At 34.8% G+C, this 21,577-nt stretch overlaps 1 protein-coding gene across 1 annotated transcript; it reads left to right on the top strand.

The window, feature by feature from the left end:
• The first annotated feature begins 19,965 nt into the window (after window positions 1–19,965).
• Window positions 19,966–21,329, top strand: LOC140184861 (secreted RxLR effector protein 161-like). The gene is made up of 3 exons (XM_072238051.1): window positions 19,966–20,100; window positions 20,205–20,425; window positions 21,239–21,329. Exons 1-3 carry the CDS (start codon window positions 19,966–19,968, stop codon window positions 21,327–21,329), a joined length of 447 nt encoding a protein of 148 aa, XP_072094152.1.
• Window positions 21,330–21,577: the final 248 nt, after the last annotated feature.

Below are 21,577 nucleotides of genomic sequence, written 5' to 3'. Positions count from 1 at the left end.
TCATCCTCAAAGTGCTCCAAGAGATGATGGTATGACAGCAAAATTTTTTCAAAGCTTTTGGAACATACTTAGTGGTGATGTGTTTCGGGCAGTTAAGAGCTTCTATTCAGGGGGCAGAATTTTGAAGGATTTTAACGACACTCAGATCTGTCTTATTTCAGAGACTTCTTATACTAAAGATATGACTCAGATAAGACTAATAAGCCTATCCTCAGTCTTTTACAAGATTATCTCTAAAATATTTGTACATAGACTTCAGGGTATGATGAATAGACTAATTAGCCCTATGCAGAGTACTTTTATTAAAGGCAGATTAATCTCTGATAATATCCTAATTTCTCATGAGTGTATGCATTACTTGAAGAACAAAAAAGGGGACTCGAAAATGAAATGACACTAAAATTAGATATGAGTAAGGCATATGATAGGGTGGAATCGCCCTTTCTTTGGTTTATATTGGAGAAGTTTAGTTTTGACTCCCGGTGGATCATGTGGATTCGAGAATTAGTGACAACTATTTCTTATTCTGTTATTGTAGAAGGACAACCCTATGGTTTTTTTGAAACCAAATAGAGGTATTCGACAAGGAGATCCTTTATCTCCTTATCTTTTTCTTTTCTGTGCAGAAGGTCTCTCCTTCTTGCTACACAAGGCTGAACAAATAGACTAATTCAGGATCTTCAGATACATAGGCGATGTCCCAAGCTCAACCACCTCCTTTTTGCTGACGATTCCATCTTATTATGTAAGGCTAATCCTGAAACATGTTCAAACATCCTACATTTATTGAATTCTTATGAAAGCATTAGTGGCCAGAGGGTAAATCTTAATAAATCTGCTGTATTCTTTAGCCACAACACTCCCTCCACTACTCGTACACTACTGGCTAACTCTATGAATATTAATCATATTGGGGCTCAGGATAGATACCTTGGTTTGCCTTCTACAGTCTCTAAATTGAAAAAGGCTTCCTTTATTATGATCAAAGAGAAGGTTCCAAAAAGAATCCAAGGGTGGAAGCGCAATCTTCTATCGTCAGGTAGTAGATAGATATTGCTTAAGGAAATGGGAGAAACTATTCTTATTTATACATTGTCTTGCCTCAAGTTGCCTGATGGTTTAATTTCGGAAATTCACTCTCTGCTTTCTCAGTTCTTGTGGGAACAAAAAGGTTCTGAAAGGCGGATGGCTTGGATTAACTGGGACACTATGACTTGCCCACGAAGAGAAGGAGGCCTTAGATTTAAAGATCTCATAATCCAAAACCTGGCGCTTTTAGGCAAACATTTTTGGCGACTCGTAACACATCCTACTTCCCTATTATCCAAAATCCTAAGAGGTAAATACTTTAGCAATGGTAATACTATAACGGCAGAAATTGGAGTCTTACCTTCTTGGGGATAGAGGAGCATACTGGAAGGCCGAAAGATTGTTGAAAAAGGTCTTAACTGGGCTGTGGATAATGGAGAGAATATTTGAAGTTTTGAGGATCCTTGGCTGCCTCCTCCATATTCTTTAATGATTTATGACATGCCAAATAGGCAGGCTATTTCTGAGTTGATTTCAAGAGTTAAAGATCTAATTATTGAAGACAGGAATTGGAATCAGAATCTCATTCAAGAATTATTTTGCTAAGACGTTGTAGACAGGATTTTGTTAGTTAAAATTCAGCAGAGTAGAGACAAATTCCATTGAGATTTGAACAAATCCAAGCAATATGATACAGCTTCAGGTTACAAAATTGGCTATTTATTTTACCATCCGCCTCTGGAGCTTTGCCCTAATTATATACAGTAGAAAAGGCCGTGGATTGATCTATGGAAGTTGAACTTGTCCCACAAAATTAAGCTATTTATCTGGAAAGCTCTCCATGGCCGGCTTCCGGTGCTTGCTCAGATTCATCACCGCATCCCATCTATATCGGTAATATGCCCCTGCTGTCATGAAGCAATAAAAATAATCACTCATTGTTTGATCGATTGCTCTAGAATTAAAGAAGTATGGTCTTAGAGTTATCTTCGTGACTGTCTTCGCCTTTAGAGTCCTAACGACTTTTGGACATGGTGGACTGCATCAACAGAGATGCTTAACCCGTTGAAGAATGCTGACCGTAATCCTCAATTGCTTGCCATCATTCGCTGGAACTGCTAGAAAACTCGCAATCAGTTAATTTTTGAAAGTTCTACTTCAATGTCGTCTGCCATTCTAACAAGCTCTGTCAAGTTACTCCGTGAAATCCAAAGAACTCTCAGTTTAAATTGTCATCTCCATGAGACAAACTCTTAGTTTCATTCAATTTGATTTATCATTCTTTCTTCTTTATTTTTTTTTTGTTTTTTGACCATATACCGTTGGATGAACACCTTCAGCGTATTATTTTAAAAAGTTCTCACCTATTATAATGCTGTCCTATTTTTAAATATTTTTATATTTTATTTTTTAATAATTAATAAAATATAATTTATTATCTTTAAAAAAAAAAAGAGGTCCGTCGTGCATTTACACGGTACTTACTTAGTTTCTCTTATTTTAATTTTCAATGATATGTTTCTATGGGTACTTTCCATTCACCAAAAGTTTTATTTTCCAAACTTCAATTTCTTTTAATTCGTTTAAGGAACCTGGGTACATAGATTACTAGATTAAGGAACCTGGGTACATAGATTACTTAATTAGTTTCTCTTATTTTAATTTTCAATGACATGTGTTACTAGATTAGTAACTTTAATATAGTTTAAAGTAGCTGAACGCATAATAATAATAATTTGCTTAGTGATGGTATGGAGGGGTCAGTAGCTCCAGCCATAGGATACATATATTAATATCTATACTTTTTATTAGAAGATAGGATTAAACTATCAAAGATTAGTAAAGTCATAAAGAAATTAATATTAATTTGGGTACAATTCCAATTCACATCAATCAAATGAAAGGTCCTTTATTGGACCGACTAACAATATTAATATCTATAGTTTAGTGGATGATCAGTGCTCCTAATCAAGTTAATTGGTTTTATTTTTAATATATTTTGTTACATTATGTTCAGAAATGATAACGTGGGAAACAATTCACATATAAATTGGAAGCAACTAATTGGTGGATTTATTTTTAATATCCGCTCCTCCTAACTTTAGCTATCTAGGAGAATATTATTCAAACACAGTATAAATTTATTGATTCAATTTTGATATATTAAATATTTTTGTGGAATCACTTTTTTTTAAAATTTATGGTGATAGGATAAGATATCTAAATAATTATATTTTTATTATATTTAAAATTTTTTTAGATTTGTTAAAATTTTTGCAAAGTCATTTTATTCTCTTTTTTATTGATCTTTTATTAATTTTTTTTAAAATTAACAAAGATCAAATACTAAAATTTTAAGTTATAAAAATTTTAATATTATAAAATTATTTTTTAAAAAAAATTAAATTAATATAAAAAATACATAAATAATTATATCCCTAATTTATATATTTCTCATCCAAGAATCTCAATCGAATTTGCATAAATTTTTCATATAGATTTTTTTTCCTTTAATGATGACGTAAAATTTTCTATACTTATTTCGTTACATTTTTATATTCATTTGAATACCGAGTGACTCAGTCTATTATTTTATAACAATTTCATATATATAATTGTTATCCTAATCAGCTTCAGATTTTTTATTTTAATAAATAAAATAAATATAATATTAATCAAAATAAATATTTTTAGTTTTTTACGAGAAATTATGGATTTAAATTCTCTTGGCATATCTCGTTTATAGTGTAAACAAGATGGTAATGCGTATATCTCGTTTACACTGTAAACAAGATATGGCATGTTAGCGTGACATGCGGATATCTTGTTTACACTGTAAACAAGATATGGTCCGTACACGCCTATATATAGAAGTCGTTTATAGCTTAGTTCTGGGCCCTAGTTTAACTTTGTCAACATCTTTCTTTCCTCTTTTAACCCTTTCTGATTATATCTTTGACCCAAGCGGTGATGGCGCGCCAAGTGGGGGAATGATGGGGACATAAACAAGCTAAAGGAGACGACACATTACGCCGGGGCGGCCGACTTCGAGGTTAGTTTCGTTATGGTTATTAAATTTAATCATGTTGCCATTGTTAAGGTAGTCATGAAGATCTGAAACGTTGGTATATGAGTTAAGAGTTAGGTCTGTATGCTTAATTTAGAACTCTATCCGCTTGTGCTAGGTTAGTATGACATAAATATTATTAGTTTATAACTCTGTTATTCCTGTAATATGTTGTTAGTAGTTATAACGCTGTAGTTCGGATTTGCCTATTGTCGAATATGTAATGTAGAGATATGTGTAGGATAGAAAGATGAAATACTGTTTTCTTAAGGCTAAAATATTTTTGTTTGTCATTTTAAAGAGGCCTCGCTTCCTACTGCCCCGGCGAGTTAGCCATACTTTACCTCCACCAGACGCCATTGTCCCGTATCTGACTGAGGCCGGATTCGGCGACACCGTGCCCCTCAGGGATTTTACTTTTGACAATTCCTTGATTTCGGCACTGGTGGAGCGATGGCGTTCAGAGACGCACACGTTTCATCTCCCGTGGGGTGAGGTCACTATCACCCTGCAGGACATGGGGTACGACCTTGGCCTACGCGCACATGGTAACCCTATCGGGGGTGCCTCCGTGACTTTGGTAGGTGGTACCATACGGAGACGTGGGCGTTGTTGGAGCAGCTCCTCGGCGCCAGGCCTCCCGTGGCAGCACAACAAGCGGCTCAGAGAAAGGAGTCGTTCACGATGAAGCTTGTGTGGCTACGGGATCGTGTCCGCCAGATGCCCCAGACAGACGATCACGAGACCCTCCAACAGTACGCCAGGTGTTATATCATGTTACCGATCAGAGGGTATCTGATGACCAACAAGTCCAACAATCTGGTGCACCTTCATTGGCTACCATTGCTCCAGGACTTTGCGAAGTGCAGAGCATTTTCCTGGGGCTCGGCTGTGCTGGCCTGGACGTATCAGTCCCATTCTTTGGCGGCTCAATGAGGCGTCACGGATATCGCTGGCTGCACTCCGTTGTTGATGTCCTAGATCTATTAGAAATTTCCCCAGTGGTGTCCACCAGACAGAGGCGTCTACCAGTATCCGCTGGCTGCGAGGTGAGAAATGTCTTTTTATGCATTTGAGTTAAATAATTTTGTCAAATCTTTTGGAATGTTACTTAACAAACTGTATATGCTCTCCTGCGATGTGTTAGGTTTGTTGGATTGCCGCAGCAAAGCATAGCTATGCCTATAATATAATAATATAATTTAATGAAATATAGAAAGTACTCTATCTAGAGAAGTTTGGTCATATTTTTAGCAAACCAAGATCCACACATTCAGTCATGATCCAACATAAAATTCAGTTTACAAAGGGAACCAACTTTCTATTTTATTTGTCTATTGAAGAAGTGCTTTAAGAGATTCTAGAGCTAACATTGGGTATTAACTTTGCTAGAGATGGATTTGATAAACAAGAATGGCTATCTTTAGTTACTGTTCATAGCGATGCTTGGATATTCGTTGTGGCTTTTTATTTTAGTGCTAGAGTTGGATTTGACAGGACTCATAGGTATGTCTTGTTCCTTTTATAAATATATTGTTGCCTTACTGTTTTACCCTCTTTTAAAAAATGCATATTCATACTTCATTTGAATCCCTTTACAACACATTATTCTTTGAAGTTTAATCATGGATGGTTTGAATGTAGTTTTCAATTAAAGTTTTATCCGCGGAGAATTTTGATGTATTCTTCAATTATAGTGAAAATAGGAATTGTTTGAATGTATTCTTCAATTTAAGTTTGAAGGTTCCAGAAGGCTTAGAGAATGGGAGTTGAATCTATAGCATTCTTTAACTTTGAATTATTAAGCCTTTTGTCGAAGAACTTTAAACCTAATTTTTGTTGAATTGCGCAACGGATAAATTAGGAGATAATTTTGTTTTGTCTTATAAAATTCAGAAAAATAGAACTAGAATAGAGAAAAAGAAGAAGATGACAAAGACATATATTCTGGTTCAGTTGCCTTGTGCAATGCAACCTACATCTAGTCTCCACCACAACATTGGTGGAATTTTCACTATAATCCAAGTATTACATACACCAATTTCCTAGGACTTAACTCAATCTTATATGGGCACACAAGTTTCAACATAAACTTGACTAAACTATGCTAATACCTAGACTCACCACACTAAGTGCTTACCTAACTTAGCAAGGGATACCTCTAAGGTACATGACACAAGACAGAAAATACAACCAAAAGAAATCTAAAATCACTCTTGACTTTTCTCTCAAATGTATCTTTCAGTCTTTTTCACTATTTGGCTTTTTCTCAATGCCTCTCTTTCTTGCCTTTTACCTCTCAAAGAAAACTAAGAAAGATATACATTGAAACTGAAATACAAAATATTGAAACTTGAAGGAGATGATGAATAACAGCTTTAACACTATGAACTGAACCCAACAACAGAACTCAAGACTTTGTTCTTCATCATGGCAGAGTGTTCTCTTTTGTGTAAATGCAACACTTCTAAGACTTCAAACTCAGTAGTGAGGTTTCACATCTCTCTCTCTCTCTCTCTCTCTCTCTCTCTCTCTCTCTCTCTCTCTCTCTCGAGTTTTCTCTCCTTGAGCTTTGATGATAATCAATTTTCTTTTTGTATTTTTATCTTAAGACATAGCTAGAGTTCCTTCAGAGTCAACGTCTTGGACTCTGAGCTTTCAGAGATCATTCTTTCTCTGTCTTCAATCAAACCCAAAAATTAGGGATTTTAAATCTGGTTGTTTGTTTGACCGAGGAGTGTAGGTTAGCACAAAATGGTTTGCTCAGTGATAATTCCAAACTCACACCCTTGAGAGTGCACTTTAACCCCAAGTAAAAATTTGAACTTTTGATTTATAGCAGAACAAATCAACCACCATTTTTTCAACTTTTCAAAAAATGGCGTTGCAAGAGTAGGAGGAGAAGTGAAGAAATCAACTTGCATGCAAAAGGAAATTATTTACCTTTAACCTTTGACTTAGTTTAACATGTCCTTGATTAGTGTGATTTGACAATGCTTTCTTGGTTAACCTCTCTCTTTCTTTCTTCTCTTGTGTATGGACTTAAGGAAGAAGCTTTCTTTTTCTTTCTCCCTCTCTCGTTTACCCGAACTGCACAACTGAACTTTGGCTAAGATTTGATTCAATGATGCTTAGTAGTGATTGGGCTTGGTTTATGGGTCAAATTTCATTTAGCATGCTTGAGTTCATTAAGCTTAATTTCTTTGGACTGCTACGAAATCATTTGGGTCTGCATCACTCAAATAAAACAATTAAAACCCAATTGGGTGTTTAACCCAATAACTTAACGTTTATCATCATCATTAACTTAATTTTATTCTACATTCAACAAAATTTATCCAAGGATGGTTCAAGTGTATTCTTTGAACAAAGCACTCTGCTTTATTTGCTCTTGGAATGAGTAAACAAAAATTAAATTGTAAGAAAGAAATAGTTAACATAAAGGAGGTACATGTCTATATAATAAAAGACAGCAGAAATAGGCAGTACAACTTAAGAAAATCATAGCACCTGATGCACTTTAGTTAGCTTTTGTACAGTTGACCATGTTGATGGCTGCAAAAAATAACCAGTAACTAAATGTTTAATTAGAATATCAATTCATTACTTTGTCCATTATTGTTGGTACTCAACTACTAGCATCACTAGGTTACGCTTTAACCTGAGTATCATGGGGGACATGGTATCCCATGTGAATGAGCGAGGACCACCTTGCGAGGCTAACCATTCTTAGTTGACTAATAATGGAGTAGTATCATGAGGGAAAAGTGAAAAGTGAAATATAACATGAGGCTGGTAACTACTAAGCAATTGGCCTAGGTCTTCTATTGTCTTCATATTGGTGCAACTTATTTGTTATTAGAATATTTGAAAGATATTTGTCAAATAAAGTATAGTTTACAACATTCAGTGATTTTGACCATATAGAAAAAATGATATTAGCTAAATAAAGATACTTTGTTGTTTATACTAATGCTTTATGAAAACAGTTGGGTTATATATTATATTTCCTTTCCGTGATTTTATTAATAGAGTATCTAGTCTTGTATAAACATTCACAAGTTAATACATTTTTTATGGCTTGTATTTTTCTATTTCTTTTATGTATTCACAATTTCGTTACAGAATTATTCAGGTTGTTACCTTTCATCTTTTGCATGATTGTGGTTAATCTGGGAATACGATCATAAAAAATGATTAAATTTTAATTGTCTTATTGGTATTCACTTTCTAATTCTAATATATATCAAATAGAAGGATAAAATAAGAGGATATGAATATTATACACATAATGTGATTGTAGAGGAAAAAGTGTTAATGTCATAGTTTTTTTTTTCATTTCAGTTTGATGGATGTAATGTAAGAATTGAATTGGTATAAAAAACTGAGAGAAAAAAAAAAGATAGGGGGGATGGATGTTTCAAGCCTTCATTCAGGAAGTTGAGCTACTTTCTATTTCATAGTTTCATTAGTAGAACCTTTTGATTTTATCTATATAATCTTTAAGCGTCAAAGTGTTCAAATTTTAAAGTTTAATTAATCACTAATGAGATTCGTTATTTTTCTTGTAGCAAATAAAACATGTACTTTCTAATTGTATTCAATGTTTTTTAATGTCCGGAGACTTGATACTATTTGCATAATGCTGATTTCTCCCTTAAGTTTTCTAATATGCTTTAGTTTGTTTTCATGTACACTTTCAAATTTGTAATTGATTTGCGATGCTGTCCTATTGGTCATATTTAAGTAATATCCAGCTCTCATTTTACATGTAGGAAGAGACTATTTACTATGATAAATGATCTTTCAACAATATTTGAGGTTGTTACAAGAATGGAAAAGACACCAGCTTCTAATAATAGAAGTAACAAATCTAGACTAAAAATGAAAGTTAGGCTACTTTTAAATTCTTACTGTAGAGTTAAGTTTGATTTTGAGTTTTATGTAAATGATAACAAACATTTTTTGGGTTAAAAGTCCAAGTATGTTTAATGTGTGTGCTAGTGATGCAGGCCTAATGTTCACTTCTAAGCTCAAAGTTTATGCTGCTTCAGCTCACTTATAGTGCACAAAGTCAAGCTTCAACCCAATACTCCTAACAAGCACTATTCAGGATATACAAGCCAAGAGAAAGGGTTCCTAAACATTCATGGTTTGAACAAAAGAAGAAAAAGGTAAAGGGACATTTGGCACTATTATGGGACAGTTGTGGCTCTAGGAAAGTAACAAAGACACAAGGACAATACCTCTACACAAAGAACATCAGTAAAGTAATATTCACATATTTGGGAAGAGAAAAACAAAATGCAGAGCTATGGACAACAGATGAAATGACTCAAAAATGGAAATGCTATGCATGCCAAAGAAGACAGCAGATCTAAGGATAGCATAGTTGGTGGAGCAGCTCCTCATACAAGCAGAGTTAGTGGAGTAGAATGAAAAAAGTATTGCATGCCAATGGAGTCATATTCAATGAGAATAAAGTACGAAGAATTGGAAGAGGCAATGAAAAAATTAAAAGAGCAAGCTGCATCTATAAAGATGGTCTCACTTCAACATTAGAGGACTAGAAAAAGAGAGTGATACAAGAGCATCATTTCAACATACTTGACCTAAATTTTTTTCTTTAATTTGTGCTTCATTTTAGATTTTCTTTGTTATGGCTATCTAGTGTCATATTTTTGTATTTGAGAAAAGAACCTATGAATGTGAGTTGAAAAAGTCATGAGAAAAGAGGTCAGGTTGGTCCTTCTTGGGCATTGAACTCTAGAGATAAGCGTTCAACGCCCTCTTTGGGCAGTGATTCTGAAAGAAAAGTATAGAGCATTATATATTGCTGGAATGCCCTGGAAGTAAGCTTTCAAATGCCGTTGAGAGCGCGTCAATCGGACCTCTAAGGAATGCACGGAGGTCAGGATTTGACATCATCTGCTATCCTTTCTTTGCCTCTGAATCAACCTTTGCCAGATTTTGCCAATTTCACCAAAAAATAACCTAAAATCATAAGAAAAACACAAAAACTCAAAGTAGCATCCAAAAGGTGAATTTTTCACTAAAACATATTAAAACTAAATAAAATACTACTGAAAACGCTCTAAAAATGCTATGAAAAAGGGTATAAAATGCTCCGTCATCAGAACACCAAACTTAAATTGTTGCTTGTCCTAAAAAAATAAAAAAAAGACATGAAAAATAGAAGAAAAAAATAAAATAAGTCTCAGAGTTGTCAATGAAGCTCAGTTCCAAATATTGAATGGGGCTATGAGTTTTTTATTTCAGAATTGTTTCGGCATCTCACTTTCCTTTGAAACTCAGAAATATTGACATCCCTTGAAACTAGAATCCGGATGATATTATTGATTCTCTTCTTTTGGCTTTTCTTTATTCCTGAACACAGCTTCTTTTTAGTGTTTTGCACCTTTTTTAGCCTAGTCGTGACTCTAAACGTTTTGTTTTCAACTATTACCACCGGATACATAAACACCACAAGCACTTAACTGGGAAAACCCTTTGGATTCGAATTTATCTTTGCTTAAATTCCCAGACAGTGGTGCTCAGAGTTCTTAAGCGTACTCTTAGCTTTGGGATCATGACTTTAACTGTTTAGTCTCAAACTTTTTACTTGACACCTTCACACCACAAGTATTTAGTTATGGATAGCAACTCATTTAAGCTTTTAGGCCAATTTTTGACCCTTCTAACCATTGATGCTCAAAATTTTAGATCCTTTTCTTTTGATTTTTTTTGCTATTTTTTCTTGCTTCAAGAATCAATATTTTTTTTATTTTTCAGAGAATTAATAATACTTCTCTAAATTCACTATTCTTCAAGGGCCAGTATACTTAACTTCAATATCAAATATGTACAGTTGATTCATACATTCAAAAAATAAAGATAAGGCCACCACATCTTAAGTAATTGGAATAACTCATGATATAACTCAAAACCTCGTGTAATTTACTACTTTTTCAAAATTTTTCTTTTAAGCTTGTTGTGGGATACATGAGACATCTTAAACCCAAAAATTTTTTTGAAAACTTAAACTACTAGACTAAAAAGTAAAAGAAATCCTAATAGTGATCATGCAAAAGCTAGAATAGGAATAGGAAATAAGATAAAGAAAGGGATAATGAAACTTAACCACCTCAATTATAGTGGCTGCTGATCTTCCATAAAGATGATTCACCTTCTTTTGGTGCCCTTGATGATAACATAAATCCAGATCTTGCTCTGCAACAGCAAACTTAAAAAGTTTGCTTATCCCCAAGCAAAGAAAACTTGGTCCTTTCTGTTCCCTTATGGGCATTGAACGCCCAAGCTTTCTTCCCCCTTCTGGCGTTGAATGCCAGTAGGGGTATACTCCAGGGTGTTCTGTTCTCCTTGCCATGCATTTTTGTTTCTGTTCTAAAAACTTTGCATGATCATAAACATTAGAAAACCTAGGAAAACTTTGAAAATCAATGAAAATTAAAATGAAATCAAGCTAAAATAAAACTGAAGTAAAAATGAAATAAACTAAAGGATACTTATGGTTGGGTTACCTCCCAACAAGCACTTCTTTAATGTCATTAGCTTGACACTTGATTGTTGAAGTTTCTTTCTCTTCTTCCAGTTGGTTAAAAGAGATGACTCTATGGGAGAAGAGGAGAAGATTAGTGCCCTCAGATGTGATTAGTTCTTCTCCATCCCCTATGCATCTTTCTATTGGGACCTTCCTTCTTGGTGGTTAGTGACTGCCCACACCAGACTTAGTTTTTATGTCTGGGGGAGCTGCATGAGTTTCCACCAAGGGAGGAAGTTTCAGCATTGTACTCTGCATGCAAATACCTCCATTATCACAAGGTAGTGGAGGTTTAAGGACCTTGAAAACCATCCAATCCTTTCGTAACCTCAGCACCAATTTGCCTCTCTTAGCATCAATGGGGTTCCTTCCAGTAGAGAGAGGCCTTTGCTTCATAACCTCTACAAAAAGAATATTGATTTGTAGCTTCTTAAAGACCTCCAAGAATTGTGAGTGGTGCTCATCCTTGGTTTCCTTTTGGGGCTTCTGAGGGTGTGGTGCTTCAAACTCTTGAATGGGTGTCATAAAAGAGGCATGTGACAGTGTAGCCTTAGCCTTTTCTGGAGCTTCTCCTTCCTCTGACCCTTTAGCAGCTTGCACTTCCTCCTTTGGTCTAGATTCAGCATTCATTATGATGGCCTTGCACTCTATGCTTGGGGTAGGCACTATGTCACTGGGAAGAGTGAGATGTCTCTTCAGTTTTTCCAGAGGATTCTTCTGAATGACTGCTCTGCACTCCTTAGGAAGCACCACCATCTCTACTACCTTCCAATCCCTCTTGTTATTCAGTATTTCCTTCATGAACTTAGCATATAGAGGCATTTGTTCAAAAGCCTTTACAAAGGGGAGTTTGATCTCCAGCTTCTTGAAAACTTCTAGGAATTTGGAGAATTCTTATCCTTTTCTGCCCTCTGGAGTCTCTAAGGATATGGTAACTTGGCCCTGTACTTTGGGGCTTTAGGTAGTGTAGGATGAGTGTTCAGAGTGACTGGAAAGGGATTGTCAGGATATCTAGGTAGGATGTCCTTTGAATTAGCATTTGTGTCCCGTCCCCTTTCTAGGCATTGAACGTCAGTGTTGCTCCCCTCTGGGCGTTCAGCGCCCTTGGTAGTGCCCTGGGTTGTTGTGTTTTCACTCTCTGGTATTTCCTCTTCACCCTGCACTCTATTTTCTTGAGGTTGGGTATCCAGGGCCCTACCACTCCTCAATTGTATAGCTTGACATTCCTCTCTTATCTGTTTAAATATCTGCTATTTGACCTGGCTCAACTATGCTTCCATATTCTTGCTGGAAGCTTGGGTCTCCTGTAATACTTCTTGCAGGCTTAGTGATGGAGAGAATTACGACAGTTCGAAAATTTAGCAAAATAATTTCTTTGTTGGTAGCATAGTCCAAACTAACAAGTAACCATTCCAATCAAAGTTTAAATTCAAATTAAAATAACCGAGAATAATCAAACCTCGGGTCGTTCTCCCTAGGATCTAGTGACCACAAGCGCACAAAATTTGTTGTGAAAATCAAGGGATTTTCAATAAAGAAGCAAGCGATTAAAGGAATTAAAGAATGGTAAAAATTGTAATTAATAAACTAATAAAGGAATAAAAGAACTATCTATGTAATATGGACAAGTAATACTTTAAAAATGATGGAAATGTGGTTCAAAATATAAATGGAACCTTGACTTCGGATGAGTTATGGAATTCCTTCCTTGCCATAACCACAACTATGATAATTATGATGGATTAATCTCACCTAGTCAACCCTTAACATCGAAGAGTAAGTCAAGTGAGCATAATTGTTATTAATCCACAAATCCTAACTAATTTACAAATTACCTTAGTAAAAAACTAGCATTAGTGGAAACAATAACAACTAACAACCCAAAAATTATCACTAAATGTCATACATTATGACTCTAGTAATTCATATACTTATTTCCCCAAGTCAAGGAGTGGAAATTTACTTCAATATCAAAATTGACATTTCATCAAACACATAGTGGGCATAATCATAAAACATGGCAAAATTGTAAAATTACTTGGAACTATGAACAACCAAGGAACCAAATCAACAATAGCAACTCAATAAACATATAATAACTATCAAACATCAAATTCATCAACTAGAACTCAAAATTGTAAAACTATATATGTATTGGTAAAGTGAATTAAAATGTAAGAAAGTGTAGAATAAGTAATCTAATAAAAGAGAAAATTAAGGAAATACTTACAATGAAAATAGCTAGAATCCAAGATCAAAATTGAAAATGAAAACTTGTAGCATAAACCTAATTAAACCCTAAGGAAAATTGAGAGAAAACCTAACCTAAACTACCCTAAAACTATCTAAGTGTATTGTGTAATGTGTGTTATTTCTATGGTGTTGCTTGCCCCTCCTTATAAGCTTCAAAGCTTTCAAAAATGGGCCAAAAATCCCCCCAAATCGTGAGTCACGTGACTTTTTAATGAAGTCACGCGCAGGGACTTATGCGTATGAATAGTATGCACACACGCTGAATTTTCCTGCGTACGCACACTTAGTTGTGTACTTCTCCTTTATTTTCTTCATGTTTTCTCCCAATTACATGCTTCTCTTCCACTCTCATCAAGCGATTCCAACCTATTACACCAGAAATTACTCATCAAAACCATCAAGGCATCGAATGGAATGAAACTAGAATAAAATTGACTAAATTAAGTACAAAATAGCATGTTTTCACAATTAGGCATAATTTAGAGAGAAAACACAAAAGCATGCTATTTATGTAAATAAATGTGGGTTTATATGATGAAATTTACTCAAATCAATCCAAAATTTATCATCAAATGTGACTTCATCAATTTCCCCACACTTAAACAATAGCATGTCCTCATGCTAATCACAATCAAAGGAGAAGGGTAAAAGGGCAAGCAACTTATTCAAAGCAATTTCCTATGTGCATACAACTATGAAAAATACTATCTATCTATCTCTATACTATGGTCTCTACCAAAATTGGCAAAACAAACAATGAAATTCCAATCAATCCAAAGCAAGTTTTAGGGCCAAGGCAAAGAATCAATGCAATGTGATCAATGTCCAAAGATTTGATTTGAAGTTTTCAAAAATCAATTCCATAATTTGCAAGAAAATACAAGATAAGGGATGAAAATATAGAATTGAGCAATTGAACCTCTCACCAGTTGTGTATACACCCTAATCGCTCAGTGTTTACTGCTTAATCACTCAATGCTCCTTTAATCATGTTTTTCTAGGATTTGCTAGTCATCTAACAATCAACAAATACTTGATGCATGAATGCAAATATCATGAGGTCTTTGGATGGTTGTAATGGGGTTAGGGTAAGGGTAAGATTAGTATGGTTAAGTGGACTAGTAAATTGGATCTTTGATTAGCTCAAGTATCCCACCTAATCCTATATTAACCTATTTACACCAAAGAAAAAAACCTAACTTCCCATTCATTTCTTTTCTCACATTCACTCATGCATCTTCTTTCTAATTCAACCACATATGCATTCTTTATTTACATTCTCATTATCATTTCTTTCTTTTTTCTGTTTTTTTTCTTTTTTTTTTAAAGTATATACACCAAAATTTCTCTTTTTCTTTTATCACCAAAAAGAAATGCACATGTTTTAAGTAATAGATACATGAGTGTTTACCCATTTTCTCAAATTTTCTCAATGAATACCCAAACCACTTATTACCAATGTTTTCCCACAAATATTTTCCCACACTTGATTAACACACACTCTTTAACCCAACCTAATCAAAGATACAATTTATGGACATTAATGGTCTTTCACATAGGACAAAAGATGTGCTTAAAATTAGAATAAAAGGGGGATAAAAAAAAGGCTCAAAAGTGGGTTACAAAGGTAAATATAAGGGTATAGCCATATGGGTTAGTGAGTTAAATTTTAAAAATGGCCTCAATCATACTAAATGCATTTAAAATATCAAATATAGGACATAAATATTCAAGCAAATCTAAGATCACAATTATGAAAGGAGTATAACACACAACAACAAACTTTGTGGTTGAAAATATGCAACCACACAATTAAAGCTCAATTCTCACTAGGTGTTTTGTTCTAGCTCTTTTCTATGTTCCATAAAATACTTCAAGCAAGTTGAAAAATATGTTTTCAAATCTAATCAATGGAACGCCCTAAGAGAGATTTCTTGAAAATTTCTTGTTGTTTTTACCAAACTTATTTCCTATACTAGGCAACATACAAATGCAAATATTTACTACCATAGAACTATAAACAAGCTAAGATATATATATATATATATATATATATATATATAAAAGCAAACTAAGCAAAATGCAATGTCATGAAATAATAAACAAATATTCACAAAAACATAACTACTAAAAACTAGAAAATAGTGTAAAGTGTTTAGAGAGAGAAATTTACGCCCCAAAATTGTGGATCCTCCTCCACACTTAAACATTGCATGGTCCTTCATACATGCACATAATCCGGGAGATGACAGACTAAGAGGTTCCACCTTCAGCTGGTGGGGATTGGGGCTCAGGCTACAAAATAAAACAAATAAACAAGAATTGAGGAAGAGTTCATATGAGTGTGGCATGGTAAAAGACAATGTGTGTATTCTAAATGTGTGCACCGTTTAGAACACACACATTGGCCAGGTACAAATGCCAACCACATATTCAAAAGAAATAGCATGTGTTCCTCAATTAAGTAGCCTAGGTTACAAGTAAAGAATAAGTAAGAGTCAAGTCACAAACAAACCTAGGTAACCACAATTAAAGTGACTTGAATTTTGAGATGTTGGATATTGAAGTTGTGCAAGTGAAGGTGCAAAATTGATATAGAAACACAACAAACAATAACTAATCCAATGATGAAAAAAACTACTTATTCATTGTGAAACATAATAGAATAGTCATATGGTAAAGGTACCTGTTTAAAAAGTGACAAGCTCGATAAGAGTCAAGTCAAGTCACTCAAACAAATGCAAGGCATTAACAAGAAACAAGTACTGGTCATGTGATGAATTTAATATGAAAATCATGATAAACAAGTAATTTCAACTCAATTCACTTAATTTAGTAAGGACTCATAAATAACTTGTCCTGGGGTGCAATCAAAACATGAACTTTTGAATCCACTAGGTACTAGTAATTTAAAGCAAAGTATAAGTGTATTGATGAAATCCAATTTCATATAACATCAACTATGATATAAGGTGCACAATTCATGATTAAGTTGCCACAAAAGGATATAGTCTAATGCATATGGTAGCTACAACATATGAATCAAACTCACAATTCATCTAGGCAATCAAACAAAGACTTAATGCTCAGTGCACATATTCATCAAAAATTAAGCTAAGATTCAAGCAAGAAGCAACCCAATCAACATCAATCAAATACTTGTAATTTATTTAATTAACAAACAACTAAACCAAAACTAATATAATTACTAAAATCAAAATAAGGTGCATTGAAAACTAAGTAAAACAAGTAGAAAAATAGGGGAAAAGCAAGAGAAGAGAGGGATGGAGGGGGTGGAAGTGCGTTAGGGCTCAAGGAAAACTACAATAAAAATTTTGTCCAAAACAGCACCTATGCGTACGCACAAACATGTGTGATCACGCACACGAGGTGAAAAATGGAAGGTGTTCGTCCGCACAAAGGTGTACGAACGCTCCGAACAGAGAGGGAACTACCAAGTGTGCGTACGCACAGAGGTGTGCGTACGCACAAAGAGTAAAAATGGCAGAGGTGCGCACACACAGAGGGGTGCGAGCGCTCCCAACAGAAGGGATGGAATTGAGTGTGCGTGCACACAGGATGCACAAATAGGGGTTGGTGTGCGTACACACAAGCTGGTGCGCACGCACAAGGGGAAAAAATTGGGATGCGCACACGTACAAGGACGTGTGAGCGCACCCAACAGGGGCAGTACAGGTAAGTGTGCGTACGCATAGGATGCAGAAATTGGTGATTGCGTGCGTATGCACGAGGGTGTGTGCACGCAAGATGTCTTGGTTTTTCAAAAAAAATTTCTTAATTTATAAAGAACTTTTCTTATCTCAACACAAGTCCAACCCCAAACATCCAAAAATCCATAAATGCATGATCCATACAAAAATTAACCTATCTAAGCTCAAAATTAAACTAATCCTAAGATAGCTAAGATGAGAAAAAAATGCAATAAACCAAGACTATAAACAAAAAAAGGTAAGAAAGATGTTACCATGGTGGGATGTCTCCCACTAGCACTTCGGTTTATTGTCCTTAAGTTGGACATTTTGAGGAGCTCACATCAAGGAGGCTTATGCTTCCTTTCCTTCTTGATCCTCCACCCATGCTTGGTCTTCATTTGTCCTCCGAGTCCCATACTTTGTTTGTTGACACTCTTCCTTGTTGATCTTCCCAATGGGGTGACCAAATTCTTGAATTCTCACCAAGACTCCAAATCCTCCCTTAAAACCCGCTCAATTGTGCCTTGCACCACCCTTGGCACTCATAAGAAAATTTTTGAAAAAAACTCCATATGAACTTTGGAAAGGACATCCACCTAATCTCAACTACTTTTGTGTGTTTAGTTGCAAGTGTTTTATACTGAATATCAAAGAAAATTTGGAAAACTTTGACCCTAAAATACATGAAGGTATTTTTCTTGGTTATTCCACAAATAACAAAGCTTATAGAGTCTATAACAAGAACTCTAAGACAGTTAAGGAGACAATGCATGTCACATTCTATGAATCTAACATTATTCCTAGTGTTTGTATTAATGATAGTCTAGGTTTTGAAATTGAATTTACCAAAAATACTCAGACAAATCAACAACTTTCATCTTCTCAAGAAACTGCACCTGCAAGCAATGAAAATCTCAATTTTACAGGAGACAATTTGGAATTATCTCCTGTCGTAGCAGAAAATCCTGAAGCAGAGGCAATTGTGGATCAAGATGAACCTTAATCTTCAACCCAAACCAAAAGGCCGAGAAAATGAAAGTTTCTGAAAAATTATCCAGAGGAATTTATAATTGGTGATCCCTCCAAAGGAATGACAACTAGATTATCTTTGAAAAGAGCCAAATCCAACAATATAGCTCTTATTTCAAAGATTGAAGCTCAAAATATCCATGGCGCACTTGTTGATTCATCTTGGGTGTTAACTATGAAGGAGGAATTACAGCAATTTGAAAAGAATCAAGGCTATAATCAAGAGAAAGGAATTGATTTTGATGAATCATTCGCACATTTAGCTTGAATAGAAGCAATCAGATTTCTCTTAGCCTATGCAGTTCATTATGGCTTCAAGCTATTCCAAATGGATATAAAGTATGAATTCCTCAATGGTATAATAGATAGAAATGTCTATGTGGTTCAACCTCCAGGATTTGAAAACAAAACATTTCCTAACTATATTTTCAAACTAGCTAAAGTCTTATATGGTTTAAAACAAGCACCTTGAGCTTCGTATAAGAGGTTTAGCTCATTTTTATTGGAAAATAATTATAAAAAAGGAGCCATTGACACCACTCTATTTATTAAAAATTTCAATGATCATTTTATTTTTGTGTAAGTTTATGTTGATTATATCATTTTTGGTTCTGCTAATGAGGCTTTGTGTGCAGATTTTGCTAAGCTTATGACAAGTGAATTTGATATGAGTATGATGGGAGTAGGGGTGGCAAACAGGCCTAAACCCGCGGGGTTAGCCCGCATAACCCACCAAAAAAGGCGGGTCGGACTGAAAAATTGGAACCGCCAAAGAACAAAAACCCGCCTAACCCACACCGCTTAAACCGCGGGCTTTGATGGGCTTTAGCGGGGCGGGGCAGGCTTTCCCGCCAAGCTTAGTTTTTTTTGACAAGGGGGTATTTTTGTAATTTTTTAGCCAAAACTCAACTTTCCCCAACCCAACTTATAAAAGTATGAAGATGAAAATTGAGTGTTTTGAATTATGTTTATGTGGCTTTGGAGACAATATTTATAATTATGTTTTGAATTATTTTATTTTGCTTTGGAGATAATATTTATAATTACAAAGACTTTAATGTTTGTGAATATAAAAAGATAATTTTTTTGTGCCTTTAGAAATTATAAATTTATTAACATGGGGTGAAATTCTAGGACCGCCTCACTAGGTGGGGTGGGGCGAGGCGGGTTTCCCCACTTGCCACCCCTAGAAGGGAGAGCTCACTTTCTTTCTAGGCTTGCAAATCAAGCAAACTGCAGAGGGTATTTTTGTTCATCAAGAAAAATATGCCAAAGAACCTGTCAAAAAATTTGGGCTAGAATGTGCCAAACTAATGGGAACTCCCATGCATCCGAATATTAAGTTAGACAAAGATGAACATACTAGAAATGTGGATGAGACAAGATATAGAAAAATGATTGGATTCTTAATGTATATTACTTCCTCAAGGCCTGATATCATTCAAAGTGTTAGTATATGCTCAAGATTTCAATCAAAGCCCAAGGAATTCCATTTATCTGCTGTGAAAAGAATCATTCGTTATGTGTTGGTACTCCTAATTATGGTTTATAGTATTCTAAAATTGATTCCTTTCAATTAGTGGGTTATTGTAATGTAGATTTCGTTGGGGACAAAGTTGATAGAAGAACCACTAGTGGCATATATTACATTCTTGGCAAATCACTCAATATATGGTCAAGCAAGAAACAAGCAACAGTGGCAATGTCTACTGCCAAAGCTGAGTATATTGCAGCCTCTTCTTATTGCTCTCAATTATTACGATTGAACACTCAGTTAGCTTATTACAAACTAAATGCATCTAATATTTCTCTATTTTGTGACAATTTGAGTGCTATAAATATTTCAAAGAATCCTATTTTGCACTCAAGAACTAAGCACATTGAAGTTAGATTTTATTCCATAAGAGAACATTTGCAAAATGAAAATTTAGATATTCAGTTTGTGAAATCAGAAGATCAACTAGCTAATATTTTTACTAAAACCCTTGATTGAAAAGAGGTTCTGCAAATTAAGAATAGCACCGGGCCTTATTGATTCATCTAATGTTCCTCAATCTTACTAACGTTCTGGTTCAGTATTTTTGTCTCACAGATCGAGATGAGACTATTCTGGACAAATGATGAATGGCTTCATTAATTTTAATTGTTGCTATATGGGTTCATTAGAGACTTCTCAGATTTGATGGGCCTAGGATGTTTTCTTGTCTACCCTCTAATTGGGTCACTTGTGTCCAAAAGTTTTAGGCCTACTTTGGATTTAAATTTTAAAACAATTGTTTTCATTTTAACTTAGTCTTCATTTTTCACAATTAACTTTTTCATCTTCTGGAAACTTGGCTCAATGGGTTATAGTTGTAAAATTTAATTATTTTTCAAACATTTTCAAGTTGAGACATTCACACTTCTCCAGGTCTATATTAGTGTTCCTCTTCATGCACCGTTTCACACTCACCGCTCTCCTTTCCAAAATTTCTATTTCATTTGCTTATTTATTGTTGAGGCACATGCATGCATTCAGTTCAAAAAATGCTTTGCCTTATGCCATGTTGCTAACAAAGAGATTAAGGACTGCATTCACATTCTCAGGAATTATGTGGAGGAAATTGAAGCTGGGTGTACAACCACTGATAATGAGGATGAGGACAAAGACTCTGATGACTCCAATTTTGATGCCTAGCTAACTAGCTAATCTCATCTCTGATCTGCACAATTTCAAAACAATCTCTATTTTTATTTTGAGACTTTTTAGTTTTATTTTGTTTATCTTGGATGATTGTAGACACTTTAACATTTTGGCTTGACTGCTACTTAAAACTGCTTGTGATTAGCCACTAACAATTTTTTGCAGGGTCTTTCATTTCCCTCTTTAATGATAAAAGGGGGGAGAGAAGAAAAGACAAGTTAGATTTGGCTTTGGATATTAAT

Source organism: Arachis hypogaea, chromosome 5 (assembly GCF_003086295.3).
Source record: "Arachis hypogaea cultivar Tifrunner chromosome 5, arahy.Tifrunner.gnm2.J5K5, whole genome shotgun sequence".
Taxonomy (NCBI): Eukaryota; Viridiplantae; Streptophyta; class Magnoliopsida; order Fabales; family Fabaceae; genus Arachis; species Arachis hypogaea.
This window is presented reverse-complemented; position numbering and strand designations above follow the sequence as displayed.